At 28.9% G+C, this 22,790-nt stretch overlaps 1 protein-coding gene across 1 annotated transcript in view; it reads left to right on the top strand.

Annotated features, from left to right (window-relative positions):
- Nucleotides 1–22,564, top strand: part of bel (ATP-dependent RNA helicase bel) — a 76,379-nt gene extending 53,815 nt beyond the window's left edge. Inside the window, exons 11-14 of the mRNA XM_075380267.1 lie at nt 4,857–4,974; nt 7,362–7,515; nt 15,978–16,195; nt 21,820–22,564. Of these exons, the coding sequence (XP_075236382.1) occupies nt 4,857–4,974; nt 7,362–7,515; nt 15,978–16,195; nt 21,820–21,917 (588 nt within the window). The 3' untranslated portion in view covers nt 21,918–22,564. The remainder of the gene's footprint in view (nt 1–4,856; nt 4,975–7,361; nt 7,516–15,977; nt 16,196–21,819) is intronic.
- Nucleotides 22,565–22,790: the final 226 nt, after the last annotated feature.

The raw sequence follows: 22,790 nt of genomic DNA, 5'->3' as shown, positions 1-22,790 counted from the left end.
TTATGATATTTTTTTTTAATTTAATTATTTCTGTTATCTGTTGTTTTTAACCACTGCAATATTTATACATTTTTGAGGGTCATCTAGAAAGTAAACATTTGGCTATCATCATCATGTACGGTTATCTGTTCTGAAGCAGTTCCTCTGCCACCACATCCATCTCTCTCCTCCCCTATTCCCTGCCAACCTTTTAAATCCCTCATAACTCCCATTTTTTTTGCATCACTTGTAATTTCTACTCTTGACTGGTATCTCTTGTGCAGCTTCTTTGGAGTTTTCTAGTACTGTTTTAATCAATAGTTCTTCATATGTCCCTGCCAGTAGGCATATTCTGAATTATTCCAATTAGGCTTCTTTTTGATTCATTCTCACCATTTCATTTCTTGTCAGAAGACAAGAACTGTCCTTTTAATCTTATTTAACCTCCTCCATTTTTATGTTTCATACACATTCAGTCGACACAAACACATCCAATCACTTTTTCTTATTACTTAATAAATTTTTTTTTTTAATATTTATTTAGTACTAACATTAAAATGTTATTACCTTCTGATTTGTAAACAAACACTAATAAAATTTTAACATTAGTTTTTAAATTGTATCATATCAAAACTGCTCTAGTTTTGTCAGCCACTCAAGACAACCTTTTTAAACTCAAGATGACTTAAAATAACTGTCAGTTGAAAACAATTAAAATCATCAGAGCCAAATCAGGATCACTTCCAAGGCAAATTCTTTTAAACAGCACCCTAGTTATTCCTGTTAATTATTCCAGCAGACAAATATCAAACTAAAATACGTGGCGTGAGAACGTGCCGTGTCATTTGTTTTGTTTGACAAAGTAATTCAAAATTTCAGTTTAAGCCTGCAAATTTATTGTTTTCTAATAGGCAAGACATCAATAAATAAGAGATGTTGTCGGTCTCAGAGAAACTTGTCTGCATGTTTCCTGTGCTTAGAGCTAGCTTGCTTGACCTTTTTAAATTCTACAGGAGATATGGGTGATACTGATTTCAGAAGTTTTGTGACAGATCCATCATCATCAGTAACAATATTGCTAAGAAATTAATCACCCTAATCTATATAGATCAAGAAGTATCAAGATTACTCACTCGCGTACTCTATTTATCTTACAGTTTAATAACGTGTCTTATATCAGTTTTTTTTTTTTGTATTTAAAATATACTTTGAGAATTTCATTAAGGAGAGACTTAGAAATAAGTTGCATAATCAATCAATAGTGAATCTTGTATTTTTAGAAACTTTACTACTGTTTTTTTTTTTTTTTTTACGTAAACTTCAATTTTTTAGTGACAAAGAGAGGTTAGTCTAGCATGATCTTCATCATGAATATTTGATATTCTTTCATTGAAAAAAGGGTTCAGTTTCTCATAATTCGTTTATTTATAATTTTACAGTCGTACATTTGCCTTATTTGCCTATTAGTTCCTTGGGAGCAAACCTTTTTTCCATTTAAAAACTACTAGAACTCAAATTTTATTTTCTGCATTATTCTCATATCGTTATATTAAATATATACATTTTCTTTGAAGAAAGTTTAAAAATGGAAATTTAATAACATGGAAATGCTTTTATTGTCACTACTAACTACATAAGAAAGCTGAAGGGTATTAAAGATGTACACAAATTTTGATTTTGAACATGCAATTAGATAGATTAAATTCAGCATTTAATCACATATATTTTAAGTTTAGTTTAATTTATTGGTTTGACATTTACAAAGCTTGTTGAAAAAAATTAAAATTTGAAATTCAGAAGAAAATCATGAAGCGATCCATTTATACACTGTATATATAAATCTCTTAACCTACTGAAAGATGTTATTTTTGTTTTATTGAAGGCAGTGGTTAGTGAATGACTTAGTGAAAAATAGTTTTAAATTCATTTCAGTTGAAAAACTATGTTTTAGTTTGAAATTACTGTAGCACTGAAACATAACGTTTAAAAGATGTTGACAGTCATTTAAAATGTTATGTTATTCCAAAGGAAAAATATGCTATAATGGAAGAAGTGTGTGACAGATCAGGAGGAGGACAACATTTGGACGGAAGTGCTAGTATACAGAATAATATAACTGTCTGTTAGCTAGCAGGGTAAGTTTGTTTAAGTTATAGTAATAATGCTATTCTATTTATTACACTCTAAACAATGAAAAATAAAACCGGCTCTAGAAATCACTTAGCCCATCAATGTGATGTAATGAAAACTTTTTACAAGGGACTTCAGATTATTGCTTATTTCATGCTTTTAATATTTTCTAGAATCCTTAAAACATTCATTAATTAACACGAAAAAGCTACTGGTGGTTTGAAATTTATTTTACCAGTCTTAAGATTAAATTGTATGAAAGAATTTTACCTTGATGGAATATTGAACTCACGGCAGTTAATTCATGGCTGCTGAAAACTTAGCGATAGTACAAATTTGTTTCTATATTTAATCTTGTAAGTTAGAGCAGCACTGTTGTATTTGTGTAAACCTACTGTTGGAACCTTTATATTAGAACTCTTAAGAGCGCAATAAGCTGTTGAACTTATTGGTACTTGGTGAATTAATTTCTGTAGTAATGGATCAGATACTTGTTATTAACTTTCTACTTCTTGTACTTGACTATAAGACGCCCTTCACTTTTTTTTTTGTCTTCAGTCATTTGACTGGTTTGATGCAGCTCTCCAAGATTCCCTATCTAGTGCTAGTCGTTTCATTTCAGTATACCCTCTACATCCTACATCCCTAACAATTTGTTTTACATACTCCAAACGTGACCTGCCTACACAATTTTTCCCTTCTACCTGTCCTTCCAATATTAAAGCGACTATTCCAGGATGCCTTAGTATGTGGCCTATAAGTCTGTCTCTTCTTTTAACTATATTTTTCCAAATGCTTCTTTCTTCATCTATTTGCCGCAATACCTCTTCATTTGTCGCTTTATCCACCCGTCTGATTTTTAACATTCTCCTATAGCACCGCATTTCAAAAGCTTCTAATCTTTTCTTCTCAGATACTCCGATCGTCCAAGTTTCACTTCCATATAAAGCGACACTCTAAACATACACTTTCAAAAATCTTTTCCTGACATTTAAATTAATTTTTGATGTAAACAAATTATATTTCTTACCTAAGGCTCGTTTAGCTTGTGCTATTCCGTATTTCAAAAGCGCTCCTGCTTCGTCCATCTTTAGTAATTCTACTTCCCAAATAACAAAATTCTTCTACCTCCATAATCTTTTCTCCTCCTATTTTCACATTCAGCGGTCCATCTTTGTTATTGCTACTACATTTCATTACTTTTGTTTTGTTCTAGTTTATTTTCACGCGATAGTTCTTGCGTAGGACTTCATCTATGCCGTTCATTGTTTCTTCTAAATCCTTTTTACTCTCGGCTAGAATAACTATATCATCGGCAAATCGTAGAATCTTTATCTTTTCACCTTGTACTGTTACTCCGAATCTAAATTGTTCTTTAACATCATTAACTGCTAGTTCCATGTAAAGATTAAAAAGTAACGGAGATAGGGAACATCCTTGTCGGACTCCCTTTCTTATTATGGCTTCTTTCTTATGTTCTTCAATTGTTACTGTTGCTGTTTGGTTCCTGTACATGTTATCAATTGTTCTTCTATCTCTGTATTTGAACCCTAATTTTTTTAAAATGCTGAACATTTTATTCCAGTCTACGTTATCGAATGCCTTTTCTAGGTCTATAAACGCCAAGTATGTTGGTTTGTTTTTCTTTAATCTTCCTTCTACTATTAATCTGAGGCCTAAAATTGCCTCCCTTGTCCCTATACTTTTCCTGAAACCAAATTTGTCTTCTCCTAACACTTCCTCCACTCTCCTCTCAATTCTTCTGTATAGAATTCTAGTTAAGATTTTTGATGCATGACTAGTTAAACTAATTGTTCTGTATTCTTCACATCTATCTGCCCCTGCTTTCTTTGGTATCATTACTATAACACTTTTTTTGAAGTCTGACGGAAATTCCCCTTTTTCATAAATATTACACACCAGTTTGTATAATCTATCAATCGCTTCCTCACCTGCCCTGTGCAGTAATTATACAGGTATTCAGTCTATTCCAGGAGCCTTTCTGCCATTTAAATCTTTTAATGCTCTCTTAAATTCAGATCTCAGTATTGTTTCTCCCATTTTATCCTCCTCAACTTCCTCTTCTTCCTCTATAACACCATTTTCTAATTCATTTCTTCCGTATAACTCTTCAATATATTCTACCCATCTATCGACTTTACCTTTCGTATTATATATTGCTGTACCATCTTTGTTTAACACACCCTTCACATGCAGTAAGATTTCTTTCGCATTACTTCAGCTTGTTTGTTATTATATCCTGGGACTCCACTAAATTTCTGTGGAGAAAATAAGAAGTTTTTTTTTTTAATTGGTGTAATTCATGGACATTTGGCAGTAGAAAACTGAAACTTTGTGAATGTGTATTTTGAAGTGTAATATTTTAAAGAAAACCTTAATAAATAGACTAAAAATTTACAATTTTTTGTTTTTATAAACAGCTGAAGTCTCCAAATAACTTTATAAAGATTATTGTAAATAAATAAATTTAAAAAAATGTTTAATCTGATTCCCTTTAATACCAGGTTTCAACTTATATGGGATATAGGAAAAACAATCTTGCCTACTGTACATTCTAATTTAAATGTGCGTTTGATTATTTTAACTTTATTTTCAGATACAGTTAGATGAAAATAATATATGATACTGTATTGATTATTTTTTTGTCTACTACTTATTATGAATTACACAGCGTTACAGTAGAAATAAGATTGTTTAGTGATAACATTTTTTATATTTCATGTTAGGTGGCTGCCAGAGGTCTGGATATACCTCATGTAAGACATGTCATTAACTTTGATCTACCAAATGATGTCGAAGAATATGTTCATCGTATCGGTCGTACCGGACGTATGGGTAATTTGGGTAAGTACATTTTTAAAACATATAAAGTTAAAGTGGAATTTTTTAGAATCATTTTTAATTTTATAAATAACATTCAAACGGACAATTATCTTTTGTAATCAAAAATATGAATTGTATATCATCAAATGTAAACTGAATTGATATAAATTTACTATTTAAATCGTATTATAGGTTGCACTCTCAAATAATAAAATAAAATCTTATTTGATGAATAGGATGCAAAAACATTCATAAAAAAATAATAAAGGAAGAAATAAACCAAGATTTTGTTGAATTTACTGCTTAGTTAATGTTATTAATTTTAATACGCATATTATATTTGTTTATGAACGTACATATGTATATAAAACAGAATTCACTCTATTTTATTAGTTACCGGTAATAATAAATGAACTAAGAAAATAATGAAACAAAATTCATTTATTGAGGGTTATCTTTTGGTCCTTAAACCATTCTAAGCGTTGATTTTCAATTAACTTGCATCAAAGAAATTTTTAATTTTTATTGTAATATTATTAATATCTTTTATCCACATAGAATCACTTTAGTCAGTCCATTATCCAAGTCTCTTCGATGGGCCTGTTTGGGCCTTGTGGTCCTCCCATTAGTTTTTCATGTGTTTTCGATCTTTGTGCCATTTCTAGTGTCGAAAATGTTCATGTTGTGTTTTTTCTTGTGAGTGTGAAGCAAGTGGTTTTTGTTCTTGATTTTTTTTTTTAATTTTATCTTTATCTGTGGTGTCTTTTTGGTGTAAGGCCAATTTCCTTCAGATCCTCTCTATTTCTCTGATCCATCTGCATCCTGTCTTGGTGTTTTCCAAATTGAGATTGTACTGTACTAGCTGTTTCAGAAGTCTTGATTCTGATTGCATGTTACCTTCTAAGCAGCAGCTCACCACATCTGAATGCTGCCTTCTCTTATATCTCATATTGATTGGTTCAGCCGGTGGAATATTCCTTAAAAGGCAATTCATGATTGACTGTCAAGGGATCCCTTTGGTGGGATTAGATTCAAAGTTAACAACTTTAGGTGCGTTCTAGCGAGGTGTGATTTGGTGATAAATAAAAGTATGAAGTTTGTTTAGATTCGGTTCATCCGACAAATTTCTCCTATTTGTTCCAGATACGTCCTGGCACACCTCTTGGAGGCTCAATCCATCTTTTGTTAAAGTTATTGTGAAGGAAAGTTATGAAGTCTGATCTTAAGCATTACGCCTTATTATTGTAAAAATATGCAAAAACAAGGGGGAATTACATTGGACAACATGTACTAAATTTATGATCAGAAGAGCAAATACATATACAAGGTCTGTAAATAAAGTAATGAGACTGGTTCAGAAAAAAGTTTTATTTACAATCCAATTATACATGGACTCTATCACCTTCGAAATAGTTCCTTTGGGAAGTCATTACTATCGAAGAAACAAATTAGCTAGCACGGTTTTGATTTTTGGTTTGCTCATTTTTGCTTTTTTGGGATGTGGTGAGTTTGAAGTGTGCCACTCCTTGCTCTGGTGTTTCGTTTGTTGGTTTTACTCAAATATCCAAGATTCATCACCAGTAATAGCATTTTTTTAGGAAATCAGCATCATTTTCAGTTTGCCATAGAAAATCACGGCACACTTCCACCTTGTTGTTTTTCTGTTTAACAGTGAGGTCTTGTGGGACAGTTTTGCACAAACTTTATTCATGTCCAATTGGTTTGTCAAAATTTGATGGACTGTGGTACAGTTCAAAGTGGTACAGTTCAGTTGTTGTGCAATCATTCTGTGACAGTTAATCGTCGGTCGCACTGTATCAACTCTCTGATTTGCTCAACATTGTCGTCAAATTTTGACGTTAACAGTCTTCCAGAACATGAATTTTCCACAACTGATTCCTGGCCATTTGAAAATGCTTTAAACCACCTAAAAACTTGGGCTCATGACAGAGCATCATCTCCATACTCCCTTTGCAATTTTGAAAAAGTTTCAGTAGCATTCTCACAGAGTTTAACACAAAACTTGATTGCACAGTGTTGCTCATAATTAGTATCGCTCATTTTTATAACGCAAAACAAACCCTCATTTTACGAAAAGTTTGTTTACGTCTCATGTGGCAACAATAGACTAAAAATATTAATACCGCTGATTTATATTGAATATAAATCAGCTGTTTATATAATCATATGTTTACTAGTAACGTTACAGTGTTGCCATTTTGGCTGCAAAAAAACTATTAAACCTCATTACTTTATTTACAGACCTCGCATATCTTATTCAGAAGGGATCGGATGCAGTATTTTTGAAAGTTATAATCCTAATTTTCCAAATAAAATATGTAATTATCATTATAAGTTAGACAATAAAATTTTCTTTTTATCTAAATTTATAATTCTTTATGTCTCAGGTCTTGCTACATCCTTTTTCAATGATAAAAATAGAAATCTGGTGCGTGATCTTGTGGAACTAATTGTAGAAACTAAACAAGATCTTCCCAATTGGCTTCAGAATATGGCTAATGAAGTTAAACAACCATTAGGCGCTCGTCGTGGAGGTAAAAGGTATGTTGTGTTTTTTGCAAAATATTATTTGATTTTTACAAAATTTAATTTGTTTTTTTTTAAATATGAAAAAATTCAAACCTTATTGTCAATTTTAATCTATAAAAAAAAACTATATGTTATGCATTTCAGTATTTATTTACATTTAAGATTATTTATTATTTAATGTAGCAATGCTTTTTGCACAGAATAGGGTATACTTCATTGTTCTAATAGCAAATTAAGAATTCATCAGTGTAGATTTTTTTTATAATATTATTTTAGAGTATAATTAAACGGAATTAAGTATTATCTGTAAACCAAATACATTAGAGTAATCTAGAAGATTTCATTTAGTAAATATTTTCCGTACAAATACACACAAAAAAATTACATGATATTTTAAATATTACAAAAAATTTGCTTGTTGTTTACCATCCTGGTTATATTTTAAATCCGTTTCGGTTGAAAGTATTAACAATCTTATTTCTTCTTATCTTGTTTTTTTTTTTAAATTAAAAAAGAAAAACATCACAACTGATAGCTGATAATGGAAAACGCATTGGTAAAGTATTTTTCTGAATATAATATTTGCCATTAAGTAATTTTGTTGCAAATATTTCTAACAGTAGTAATAATGTTATCAGTAAACACAGCAGGTCATCATTATTGTATGTTTTTTTAAAAAAAAATTGTAAACAACTTTGATAAAATACTTTACCAATAGGTTTTCCATTACAGCTATCATGTCTGAGATTTATTTACAGGATTTTGAAGATAGAAATACATATGACATTATTCATACACATGATATCGTATTATGGACTAGGTATGTTGTAGACGTTTTTGTAGTTTATAATCCCATTATACACAATGAACTTATAATAATTTAAAATAAAATTAATTCATATCATAATAGTTTGAAATCTACCTTTGAGATTGACCTAAATAGAAAAATCAGTTTTCTAGATGTTAGTATCCAAATTAACAAAAACAATCAATTTACAATGTCAGTAAATAGGAAACCCACAACCAATAAAACTACAATACATAGAAATTCAAATCGTCACACAAAATTAGTACATATTTTATGTGGTTAACAGAGCAATTAATTACACACAATATAATAAAAATAAATGTAAATTAAGTAAATAAATAGATATTATAAAACAAATTGTTAAACATAATGGTTATAATATTTCTTTGATTGATAATATATGCAAAAACAAAATAAAAATATTAATAATACTACATCTCTTATACGTGTAAATGATACACAAAAAATTGACAACGTATAATTAAAAATTTATATGCTGATAATGTTGTTGAAAATATTACTAATATTTATGATAAATTAAAACCAGCATATAAGACAAACAGTCATATAATAAAATATTTAAAAAATAACAATCCCACTGACTTATATTTAATTCATGCAGAATTTTTAAAATAAAGTGTAATGATTGTGACATATCAAAACTAATAGGTCTTTTAAAACTAGATTTTTAGAACACATTAGAAATTATAAAAATGGTAGATTGGGTTTATCTAATGTTGCTGACCTGGGCTTATCTAATGTTGCTGACCACCTTATTAATAATAATAAACATATTGTATCTGATATTTGGACAAATTTGGAAATAATGGAAATCAAGAAATTTAATTTAAATAATAGTAAAAGTTTGGACATTTTAGAGAGATTTTTGTATATATAAATACAAAACAATTTCCAACTTGATCAACTTTCAAACAGAATATGAAGATGACACTTATAAAAGTGGCAACAAATGGCAGCACGTTTTTGGATAAAAATAGATATAATCATAACGTATATAAATAATTTAATTCAAATCCACTCAGTAGTATAACATGGGCTGGCCAGGTTACATAGTATAAATTTTCTATTTATTTTATTTTTAAATTTAGTTTTAATTTAAAAAATGTTTAATCGTGATATATTTATATAGTTATTTTATTTAATTGACTTCATATGTTTTTGTATATATGATTGTAATTTTAATCTTTTAATTTAAAATTTTGATATGTAATTTTATATAAATGTATCTTATGTACAACTGATGATGCGGGATGCCGCAGAAGTGCTTTAGGAATAAAAAAGAAAAAATGTCATTTCATTTATTTTGTAATTCTGTACTTGATTGTTCAAGTTGGTTTTTGATTATAAAAATACAATATATTGGTACAGAGAAATATGGGTCTTGTAATTATTGTCTTTAAAAAAAAAATATATATATATATATATATATATATTTATTTATTTACTTAATATTAAATTAAATTTAAACCAACAAAGCACGTAAGTTACATTTGCCATATTAATTTAAGAATTGATTTTTTCAGGATCCTGCATCTTCATTTTATACTTAATTTTATAAATTTTGAAGTTATTATGGACAAATATCTGAATTTTACTATCCAGTGCTGGAATGATATAATATATATTTAAAATGCTGTATTTTCCTTTGTTCTAATGTCATTATTGCTAAACATTAGATCGTATTTTGTTATGTTTTTAATTAAATCAACATCTTCAAGTATGATTTGGTGATTAATCAATTTATATTTTTGTATATATTCATAATTTTAATATTTTCTATTATATTCATTTCTTTATCATTATTACAAATTTCCAAAATCTTTAAATTGTTTTTTCAATCAGTTACTTTGTTTGCATTCTAACAAACATCAGATACATTAGATATACCCATTTTACTTCCCCATCTAGCGTTATAGCTTTAGAAGGGAAAGTATTGTAATTTTTCAAATTTGGACTTGTGTGGTTTTTGTGGACTGGATCTTGATGTTTTCCCACCTTAGAAACTCAAAAACCCTGATGGAAATTTTCCAGATGTTCGTATGTATGTTTGTATTTGGCCTTGCACTCCTTATAACTCCAGAACTACTTGACTGATTTTCACAAACTTGGTCAAATTACTTCTATATATGGGGCATTGATGCTGTTAAATTTTCAACTTAAAAGGTCAAAGAACGAGGCTATACAGCCAGGTCATCCCCTCAGTATCTCAAGATTTTGCTTAATTAATGTCTTATTTTTCTTAGGCATATTGGTTAATGATTAAAAAATATTTCTAAAAAAGTTTTTTCAAAATCGCATCCCCACCCCAAAAAATTATTTAAATAAACTAGTGGCTAAGTGGGTATACATACAATTGTTGTTGTTGTATGCTACATTGTGACGTCACAGCGGTAGAATTAAATAAATTAATAATGTTTAAAGTGTAAAAAAGTTTTTAAAGTGGCTGCTAGTACCGCCACACCCGCATGAATGAGATACGGTATGCATGCGCACTTTAGTTGCAATCATTGAATTAAATAAACAAAACATAATATATTTAAATAAATTGATAAATATTTTAATTTAAGTTGTATGTAAGTCGAGCATCAGAAAAAAGCTGCGTGATGAGAAAGTCCTACAACTGTTATCAGCTTTTATTTTTATTTTTGTAAGCTGCATAATGTTCTCTACATTTGGTTTTACCAACATAAATATTATTATTACATTCATTGCATTTAATTTTGTATATTCCTCATAAATCCTCTATTTATTATTATTATTATTATTATTATTATTATTGTTGTTATTGTTATTTTTATAAATATTTTTTTATAATGTGATTAATCGGTTTATGTGGCTTTTTTATATTTATGATATTTTATTTGTTATTTTTTATTTTTCTCTTATTTTATTTGTGAAACTGTATTTTATGTAAAAACTGTTATTAATTTTTGTGTTGTTCTCCTGTTGTACTTTTGTATAATTATTGTAGTATAATTTTTTTCTTTTTTTTTTAATAATTTTTATCTGTGATTTTATCATCAAAACTGTAAAATATTGCTATTTGTTTTATTTCATATATTTTTTTTTTTGAGTTAATTTTCATTGTTTTTTGTATATTGAATTGCTCTAAATATCATATTCCTGTATGTATTAATTATAAATGACTGTGGATGATTAGAATTTAAATGTATAGTAATATTTTAGTTGTGGGTTTTCTATAAACTGATTTTTGTTGTTTCCATTTTGTATGTAAATTTTAAATTGTAATTGTTAAGTTTATTTAAAATCAACATTTGATCACATGAAAGTAAGTTGAACAAATGCTTTCTGATGTCGCTGACAACCCAGACTACCTCAAACCACTTATAACAACATGAAACATGGTTATATGGCTACAACTCAGATGAAGGCTTTTATTGTATCAATGGAAGTTTTGTGAGGAGTTACGACCAAAAACAAGGACATTAAATCGAGTAAAATGTGAAGGTTCTTCTACGATTACAGTGGAGTTGTTCATCACAAACTCCTACCGCAAGGTTGTACAGTCAACAAGGAACAATAATATAACCTAGAAATTTTACACTGTTTGCGTAAGGCAGTCTAGAGTAAACGACCCAAACTTTAGAGAGATAACTCATGAATTTTGCACCGCAATGCACTGGTGCATACCATTTTACTTATTCAACAGTTCTTGACAAAACATAACACTGTTCTTTGAGAATAGGGTCTCCTTTTGATATGGCTCCTGATGGAAATTCTATTTCAATATCAACTATGCACTACAGTCCTAACGGAAGGCCTGCCTATTATGTTTTTTTTAAAAACTGATCTCATTATATAAAAATTTTTAATAGAGTTGCGTATGCCATTCTTTTGTGGGATACTGGCAATTCAGAAAGTCTTTCACTAATGTTTCATACATTTCTTCAAAAGAATTCAGAAACGTACATAAGCTTCTAATGTAACATCCTTTACTCAATCGAGTAAAGCATTTTGGAAAAAACTCATGCAGACCAGAAACTATAGTGAACTGAAGTATGAATAGTTTACTACAGACAAGAGTAGAAACAGATACCCTGCTAGTAGTAGCGCAACAGTAGCAGCATTAAAGGAAACATTAAAATAAGTACAGTTTAAGCCAGGTCAGTTTGGTTTTAAGTTGTTCACCCTATACATTTATAAATATATGCGTATACACGAGGTGTGTTCAAAAAGTAACAAGAATTTTGAAATTTCACGGGTTGTATTAGTCTGATTCTCGGGATTTTTTCGTTGTTGTATTGGTAAACATGTCTGAAAAATATTGTAAAGTACATTTTTAGCTATATTGGATGTTTAGTCTGTTGTCAGTGTTATCAATGGATAACACGTGTTTTGGGACGATCAGTGATTTTTTATTTGAATAAATAATGGATCAGAGAATTTGTATTAAATTTTGCTATAAGAATGGAGTAAAGTGTAGCAATGTTTTAAAAATGTTAAATATTGCTTTTTGTGACTCTGCTATGAGTAAAGCAAGGATTTACTAGTGGTACAAGCATTTCCAAGAAGGTCGTGAAGACGTTAAAGATCAGTGAAAACCAAATGAAGACCGATGAAAACGTGTAAATCATTATGAATGATCGCCAAATCTCAATCAGAGAAGTTGCTGATGATGTTGGAATATCAGTTTGTTCATGCCATGAAATTTTTTTGGGTATGAAACATGAGACAGCAGAAGTTCCAAAATTGTTGAATTTTGAACAAAAACACCAGTGAATGTAAGTTGCTCAGGGGTAACAACGATACAGAACTACTGAAATGTGTCATAACAGGTGATGAAACATGGGTTTACGAATATGATGTCGAAACTAAGGCTCAATTATCCCAGTGGAGGGATTCTGGATCACCAAGACCGAAAACAGCTCAACAAGTACGGTCGAATGTGAAGCTTATGCCCAACATGTTCTTAAATTTTAACGGCATAGTGAATCACGAGTTCTTGCCACAAGGTCGAACGATCAATAAGGAGTATTACCTACAAGTTCAATACAGTTTCTGTGAAGCAATTTGAAAAAAAATTCCTGGATTTGTAGCAAACAATTCATGGCCTTTGCACCACGTTAATGCGCCTGCTTACACTTCATTGTTTGTTCGTCAATTTTTAGCCAAAAACAATATTGTAATGATACCCCAGTCACCATATTCACCAGACATGGCTCCATGTGACTTTTTTCTTTTCCCAAAAATAAAAAGAACCTTAAAGAGGCCGTCATTTTACAAGCATAGATGAGATTAAAAGCGAATGGCTAAAAGAGCTAAACATTATTCCAAAGGTCGAGTTCCAGAAGTGTTTTGGGGATTGGAAAAAGCGCTGGCGTAAGTATATGTCTAATGGGGATTATTTTGAAGGGGATAACATTAATGGAGAAAATAAATAAAATTCTTTCCAAAAACAAAAATTCTCGTTAGTTTTTGAACACACCTCATGTATATGTTCTTTGCAGTCCTTGTCTTTATTTTATCCAGACACAGGTTTCTCCTTTCTTTTATGGGGTTATTTTTTTGTAAACTTATCCGAAATAATCATAAAATCTGCTTTTAAAAAAATGAAAAAATATTAATTTTTCAATTTTATAATTGCAGTTTTATTTCTTGAGTTTCAAACACATTAATGGTTAGAAAGTTATAGGCTGTTGTTTGTATGTGTATGTGTGTTCGTATATATCTTGCATAACTCAAAAACAATTAGCTGTAGGATGAAATTTTGGAGTTAGCACTGTAATCTAGTTGTGGATCTCCCTTTTTGATTGCAATCGAAATTAAAATTAAAATTTTAATTAATGAAATATTTAGATCTTTAGGGAAGGCACATAATTCAAATCGGACTTCATCTCATTTTGTTTGTTTTAACTTTTCTTTTTTTTAAACTTAAATATATTAATTTAATAATTATTAACCCGTGATTGTAAAAAAAATTTCACAATAAATAATAATTCATCGATAAAAAAAAATTATTAGTGAAATAAAATTAGAAGTAAAATAAAATAAAAATAATAGATTTGGTGAAATATCAGATTATTTAATATTAATTGAAAATTATAATTTAAATTGTATCTTCAGATTTTCTTAGCAAATTCTTATAAAAATTGTATATTTATTTTTTAAAAAAATCATTCTATTTAATTATTTGACAAAAAAATGAAGTACATTTTTGAATTGTATTTAGTTTAAAGTGATTGATGAAAATTTTTTTTCACTTGTGCATAATCTGCACAAGATTGCTGGCGTGTTTTATAAATAAAAGTTAATTAAACTATTCCGTTTAGTGAACTCCTGTATGCTGGTACAAATATTCATTTTGACCTTATGATGTAGAATAATCAGTTTTTATTATTGGATTATTTGTTAAACAATTTATTTAAAGCGTAATTAAGGGACTTTTACTCCTAATATTTCAGGTAAGATTGTTGAATTAATAGTTGTATAAATATTTGATAATAAAAATTAATATTTTAGCAATTGTGTAACTGTACACTTTTATTAAAAAATTGGAGGATCATATCTCACTCTCAAATGAAATAAGTTTAAATGAAGGACAGCAAAAATGTGTATATATAATTTAATATATATACAACTAAGTCATGTGCTGTCCACATCAGATTTTTTAGTCATATTATACTGTATACTAAAATTAAATAAACAAAATTGTTGAAGGGGTCTACCGTGATGGCGTAGAAAATCAGTTGCTTGAATCATATTCATAGATACTAACCTGAATTTTGTCAGTCAGTTTTTGTTTTCCACGAATTATCATTTTTACGATTATACTCTTATTCTATTAACTAGCTTTCAGCTATTAAATTATAATTACTACAGTCAGGTGGATTTTAACGTATGTACCCATTTTACTGTTGCCATATGACATGCTTCATTTGAAAATATAGAATACTCTAAAACTTTATCCAAGATGGCTAAAAGCATTTTGAGATGGATTAATTCTCGATAGATGATATTAAAGTTTTAGTTATTTTCATTGTTTTGTTAATGTTCTGATAAGAATACAGTAAGTCTATTAAAGTGGAAAAGCTCTTTCTTCTATTATATAAAAAAAGGCAATAGTAGGAGCCGATAGTGGTGGTACAGTGATCGGTATTAGATAGCATCTCTTTAGCAGTTAGCCTAATTTCTCCAGCCAAAAAAATACCTTTATCATTCAAATCCATATCCTCCAATCCTTAGCTTTGAAGAGACTATATTTTTCATATTTTTATCCTACTTCTGAATTATGTTAGAAAAAAGCTACAAATAATGACTTAAGTTTTGCTTTGCTTGATACACAATCACAAATTAAAGCTGCGCAATGAAACAGCCCAGGATTATGGTTTTATATAGAAAGAGTATTATGTATACATTTACTAAATTTATTTACACAAAGTGTAAATTTATACAGAATACTGACCATAGGGTCAGTACTCTGTATAAATTAAATCTATCAAGACAGTCCAGGGCTAGGTGGTGCGCTGCACTATATTTGTAAATCCTCCTTTATAATACAAAAACTTAAGTTTATTGATAATTTGTTGTGAATACTTTTCATGCAAATCCTACCCCTGTTTTATTTAATTAAGTTTATATTATATTGTTGTACATGTATGTTGATAAAAGGAATTGTTTGTTACAGTGGGGGACGGTATGGTGGAGGTGGTTTTGGTGCTCGTGATTATCGTCATCAAAGTGGAAGTGGTGGGGGTGGTAGCAACAATAGTGGAGGAGGTAGTAGTGGTCGAAATAATTCACGACCACCTCCCAGCAACTTCAATAGTTATGGAAGTGGAGGAAGCACTGGTAGTTTTAGTGGCGGTGGCGGCAGTGGAGGAGGAGGAGGAGGAGGACATGCTGGTAAGTTGATTTTAATTTTTTTTAATTTTCTTTTGGTTATTAGCCTTTTTGATAAACTTTTTCTCTTGTTTCTGTTCTGCACTGTTGTTTGTAATCTACATATTTTTTACATTCTTCATTCCCAAAAAATTAATTTTATTATGGGGTACCTAAATAAGGTAAGCGTAGTGAACATTGGTAAGTCAAAAAATATAAACATAGATTTTCTATTCCAAAGGCAAAATGTTGCCAAAATAAAAATTTTTGAACTAAAAGTTACAGAATAAAATTAGTGATTTTTTTTGGCCTGAAAAGTTTTTAAAAAATGAATCTCAGAACCGTACCTCCAGTAATTTTGATAAAACTATTTAAAGTATAAAAACTGGAGTAAATAATATTTTAGTATGGCTTAAATTAATTTGTAAATTTAAATTATCAATAATGAAACAAAACCTAACAAAATTAGTAGAAAATCTGTCGTAATTATAAAATAATCAACAAAATTAAACTGAACTGTATTGTTTGAACTCACAAAAAATAGTCTTATCAGTAAGGCTGAATGCATGCTATATTAAAGGTTGCTGTAGGCTAATAAGTAAGGCGCATTGTTTAAACTATTAGTTTTATCCAGTAATTGTGTTTTACTTGCAATATGATTTTACAGAAATCAGACAAAAATTTTTCTATAAGCTTTTTCAGAGCTGTTTGTACTTTTCTTGATTTTAGTCTTCAAATGAATTCCTTAATTTTCTCTATGTCTTCACTCTGTATATACCACCAACCTTATCTGTCGTATTTCATTTCATTTCGTTTGTTTTCCTATTTATTTTCAGACTGATTTTCTCGTATAATATATTCACCATCTAGTAATTATTTTTAAGTTATCAACAAATTTTTGCTAAATCTTATGACTTTGCTTTAACATGCAAAACATATCCAACAACATTTATTGATAATCAGTAAAACTACTACGAGCTAGTCACGGTAATCGATAAATTACAGCGAGGTAAATTCAGAGCCCGTAAAATTGCTGTTGCAACTTTTAGTAAATAAGATGGATTTGATAGGCTTTTCAGAAGGTAAAGGGTCAGCAGTTTGATGGTTGCTGAGTTTGTTACATTAAAAATTATGAAAGTCTGTATTTTAACTACTGGTTTTGTAGTAGTGAAGTCATAGTGGTGTTTTAGATTAGCATTGTTTACAATAACTTTTGGCCATGAGCCTTTTTAAATATCTCCGTTCAGTCACCTAATTTACTGAAAGTGCATACTGAAGGATATATCGAAACCTGCCAAACCCTACTGCGCAAAGTCAATCTTAATATCCAAATGTTGAAAAGCTCATTTCATTTAATAATGGCTTAATGTCAAACAAATCTTATGTGTGATGACAACAGCAGTGTTTTAAAAACTTTTCTAGGCATGGTGTTAAAATAATGTAATCCAATTACAAAATTAATTTTTTTTTACAAACTTTTCTAAAAAAATTTCTTTTTGAACTGTGATTTTTGATTTTTTAATCTGAATTTTGTACTATAACTTAAATAGAGTACAAATTGTTTTGGTTTTAGAAACTTTTAATCAACTACTATATACTAAATTTTTGTCATTTTTGCCAGCTATATGTTACTTGAAAAAAAAAATTATTTTGTTTGCTTTTTACAATCGCACTTGATTTTCTGACTTCTTCATCTATGCCTTCTTTTTCACAATTTCTCTTCTTTTTTTTTTCTGCACTGATCATTAACAATAATGTTATTACTTATTTCACTTGTAATGATGGCATCATCATGCCCATAGCATATTTAATATAGTTTTTATATTTGTTTTCATCTGTTATTTCTTTTTAATGAAGGCCGTTTTAAAATAGTGAGCGATTGGTTTTTTATTTAACACTTTTATTCTTTTAAAATTCATACTACTAGTATCTAAAAAAATAACACATACTAATGTTAAGTTTCATCAGTTGTTCTGCAAGTATTTATTGTTCATTGAATTTTAATTTCTGTTATATTTTATTTAACAAGCACAGGAGAACAAATTGTTTGTAAGGATTTTTAATAAGCAAGCCAATTGTGGTAATTTTAGCAATATTTTTATATTAGTTATAGTAATAACTATGCTCCATTTGATATTGTAAAAAAATTGTTTTTAATCTCTAAACTTAGGTTCTTATCCTGTTTACATATGCCGCAACCTCAAAATGAAAGATTTAAAATTCCTCTATCCAAGTACTGAACCTTACAAATTTATATTGAAACAACGTTCATCCTAAAACTTAGGCGATTTTAATAATGCCCTTTCTTGGTAATCTTACACGCCAATTAACCATACAAATCATTTTTTGATTTAACTGCACTTTTCAGGACTTGTAATTAAGTATTGATTAAAATCATTTACCTTCAGTCCATCAAAATTCAAAATAACAAAAAAACAAAAATTAAATAACATTTATGTTAAGGTTAGCCTTTTTTCTATGTTACGCTGATCAATCAAATTAGAACACAATTTTGTGCCCAAAGTTATTTAATGATTAGTTTTATAAAAATTTAAATTAATAGAAAAATAAAACTTCAAAAAAGATGTAATATGAAGTTATGGTTGAAGTGCTACAACTAAATTAACTGATTTGCAACGGTAATTCCATCATATAATAAATTATTAGCAATAAATTCTCATAACAAACTTGAATTTAACTAATTTGAATAGCAGCAAAATGGGTAAGTACCCATTTTAATCAATTTCTAAAAATATTTAACTGCTAAATCTTAAATACTTAGGAATTAACAAATAAATTTGTTCTTTTCCTTGAAAAATTACAATTTACCATTGGGCAGAGTATATAAAATTATATTTGATTTTATTATGTTTACACAAGCTAGCACCTGAACATATTTTAACTTTTAAAGAAAAAAAGCTGTTATAACTTACACTGACCACATCAAATTTTGAATTTATGTTGAAGTATCATTATATTAAAGTTAATGTCGTATATCTTTGAATATAAAATCTTTTTAGATAAAAAACCAATATTCAATTGTAATTTTTTTACATAAATCATGATAACAGATGATTCTGACGATTGAAGTTTAGAGAAAAAAATTTGTGTTTCATTTATTGAAGTCAAGTAAATTCTTTGGGAGATAAACAGCTATTTAATGGAAAATTTTATTGTATCAGTATTAATATCGAAAGGCAAGTGGTGATGTAATCCATTATACAAAATTAAATAAGAAGTTTCTATGTGTCTGAACACATTTTGTTTTTTTCAGTTAATGTGGTTGCAAAAATACTTTCCCAATTTTGTATTGATTTGTAAATCAATGTTAAATTGTACTTCGGTGAATGCCAGTTACAGAAACGTTTTTTAAGAAAAATCTGACTAATATAAAAAAATTGAATCTCAAAGCTCTACTCAGTTTTCCATAACTCAAAAATACTTTGTTTTGAATAAGTAAATTTGTTAAAATGCCAGCAAACTTTAAAAATTTAACAATAAAATTTTAGAAATATAAGTACAAATGACTTATAACCCAAAACACAATCGCCAAACAAACATTCATAAACTTTGATAAAAAAAATTCAGGAACAGAGCACCAGCCTTGGAATGGCTACTAGAATAACTGAAAAATTTGTATTTTTAAAATTGGCCTTAAACATATCAAATTTAAATAATTACTATTGTTCTAGGTTTGTGACACCTAAAAAACATGCATAATCCTATTATATTTTTTCTTCACATTTTCAAAATTATTGGCTAAATAATATTATTGAGCAATTAATGGAAAAAAAGACTTAAGTATATGAGGTTTGGTAAAAAAAATAAACAGAACTTTTAAATTTCCCAAGCTCTACAAGGCAGTTACTTTTATACTGATTTGAGTACTAGATCGTGGATACTGGGGTGTTCTTTGTTGATTGGGTTTCAATTAACCACACGTCTCAGGAATGGTTGATCTGAGAGTGTACAAGACCACACTTCATTTAGATTCATACATGTAATCCTCTGAAGTAATGCCCCATATATAGACGTAATCTGACAAAGTTTGGTCAAAATCAGTCTAGTAGTTATGAGATATAAGGTGATTTAGAGGCTGACGCAGAACACACACATGTACATATGAACATTAACATCTGGAAAATTTCCATCCAGTTTTTTTGGGTTCCTTTGGTGTCAAAACATTAAGATCCGGTGAAACCGCATATGTCCAAATTGGAACGATTACAATACTTTCCTTTTAGAGTTATAGCCCTATCTAGACGGGAAAGTAAAATTTTGAGAAAGACTAAAATCTATCTGTATTATGTATGTATAATATATATATACACACACACACAATATGAACATAAAGTGAATTTGACTATTAAAAATACCCAATAAATAGGTTAAAAAGTATTATTTTATTATATATGAAATGAAGATACATTATTTACAATTATTTAAAAACAACATGTTGAAGATGGCCACAATTTTGTTTCACATATTCCTGCAGTCTGTGTGTGTTACCTGTTTATACTTGCATTCAAGCCAACTCTTCTCGGGTCTGTTCTTTAAGGTCCTAGAGGTTGGATGGTGGTGTTATTTATAAAATGTTTCATTTCAATTACTCCCAAAGGAAAAAATCACATGCAAATAGATCTAGTGATCTTGTAGGCCACGGAATATCCCCATCCTTCAACGTAATGTAATTAGAATTAATTTTCTTACTGTCACAGATGCCCTTGAATTGTGGCTTGTAGCGCAATCTTGAAATAGTGTATTTTGATTAACAGGATGTCAATTTTATTCAGGCTGAAGGAAATTTTCTAATATGGTAACATAGATTTATGAATTTACCCTAACTGCATTCTCATCATTGTCATCAAAGAAAAATGCACTCCATATTGTCATTGACACTATGGAGGAGTGGCTTTTTGTGTAATCGCTGAGGATTTACATTCGATCGGTAGAAATAGCTCTGCTTATTTATGAAAACCAAAAAGATTATTTAGAAAGTCTGTATTAACTATAATAACAAATAACAGAAAGTAATTTTCATGATAGACGTCGTTCAGTGCATTATGATTTGAATCTTTAATGGATGGTATGAAAATCTTTGTGTTAAATCTTCCTTAACTACAGTCAAAAATACCTTCTGGCCAGCCATCATTCTAACTGGGTAGAACATTGTAGAGCGGTTTCCACTTGCTCCATTTTCTGATGTTCATACACTTTTAATGTTTTCTTTTTAATGTGGGACCCTTTCCCTGCAAATTTGATTGCAGGGAAAGTTGGCAGAAGGCATCAGATCACTACAAAGAATAGTAAAGCGATTCTGAAATATTCGCTACATGTTCACATAATTATCATTGTTTTCGTACCGTGCCAGAATGGTAAAACACGGGCAATAAAATAATGATGCTTTCAATTTCCTCTGCTCATCAATATTAGATTACGCAGTAGAAGCGATGTTTAAAATGTGTACTAGACTGTAGATGATGTGTATATGTTGGTACACAATCATTTATAGATTGCCTGCATAAAAAGAGTTGAAATAAGTTTAATGTAATGACCTATTTTGCTTTAGGATTCATTCTGTTAAAATGTTTATCGGCTATGCAAAATAATCACTTTTTTAAATTTGTTTTTCGTTTCTTTTTTTTTAGGATACCATGCCGGTGGAAATTATGGAGGTTCTTACTCAAACAATAATACTACCAGTAACAGCAGCAGAGCAAATGATTGGTGGGAACGGTCATCATAAATCGGTTTCATATTATGAGATGAGTTTATAATTTTAAAGGGAATAATAATAATTGAATGAATCATGATTGAGCACCATATTTTGATTTAAAAAGTAAATAAACATAATTGAAACTAAATAATTAATTTTATTATTCACGTAGGAGAATGAAGAGTATTTATAATTAATTAATAAATGAATACGTATTCAATTAAAAAATAAAAATGAGTGAAAATCTTTATTCAGCAAACTCTTTTTGACTGTTCTTTATTATTATAATTATGATTATTATATTGTCATCATCATCATCATTAACATTCTTATTATTGTTATGAACCAACCATGTTTCTTCTCTTTCTGTGTTGTTTTTTTAATACACAGTAATAACAATTGGGATTGCAGAAATGAATTTGAATAAATAACAGGTTATATTTATATGAGTTGAATAGAATAAAAATAAAAATAAGTAAGTGATTTATTTTAGGTTCCCCTTTATACTTTTCTGTATTATTATTATTTTTTTTTTTTTTTACTTAAAAAGCATTATCTTGTAAAGAAATGAATGTGTACCTTTGTATTCTTATTATTATTATTATTATTATTTTTTATTAGATCTCGTATTATTGTTTTACTTTTAAAAAAAATAATAAAATGAGTTGAAAAAATTATTTATTATTATTGTTGTTATTATTTATTTATTTTTTATAAGGTCGTCCAGAAAGTAAAGTCCTTTTAATTATCCTGTTACAGTCAACCGTGCTTAACTTTGATAGGAATTTTCTTTTCTGTTACAGTAATTTGTGCAAAGTTTCTCTATCCAGGGTTTCTTACCGATGTTAAATTTAATTTAAACACTAGAAAATTGTATCTTAGTGTTCATTTCTTTATATCTAA

Source organism: Lycorma delicatula, chromosome 12 (genome assembly GCF_047948215.1).
Source record: "Lycorma delicatula isolate Av1 chromosome 12, ASM4794821v1, whole genome shotgun sequence".
Lineage (NCBI taxonomy): Eukaryota > Metazoa > Arthropoda > Insecta > Hemiptera > Fulgoridae > Lycorma > Lycorma delicatula.
This window is presented reverse-complemented; position numbering and strand designations above follow the sequence as displayed.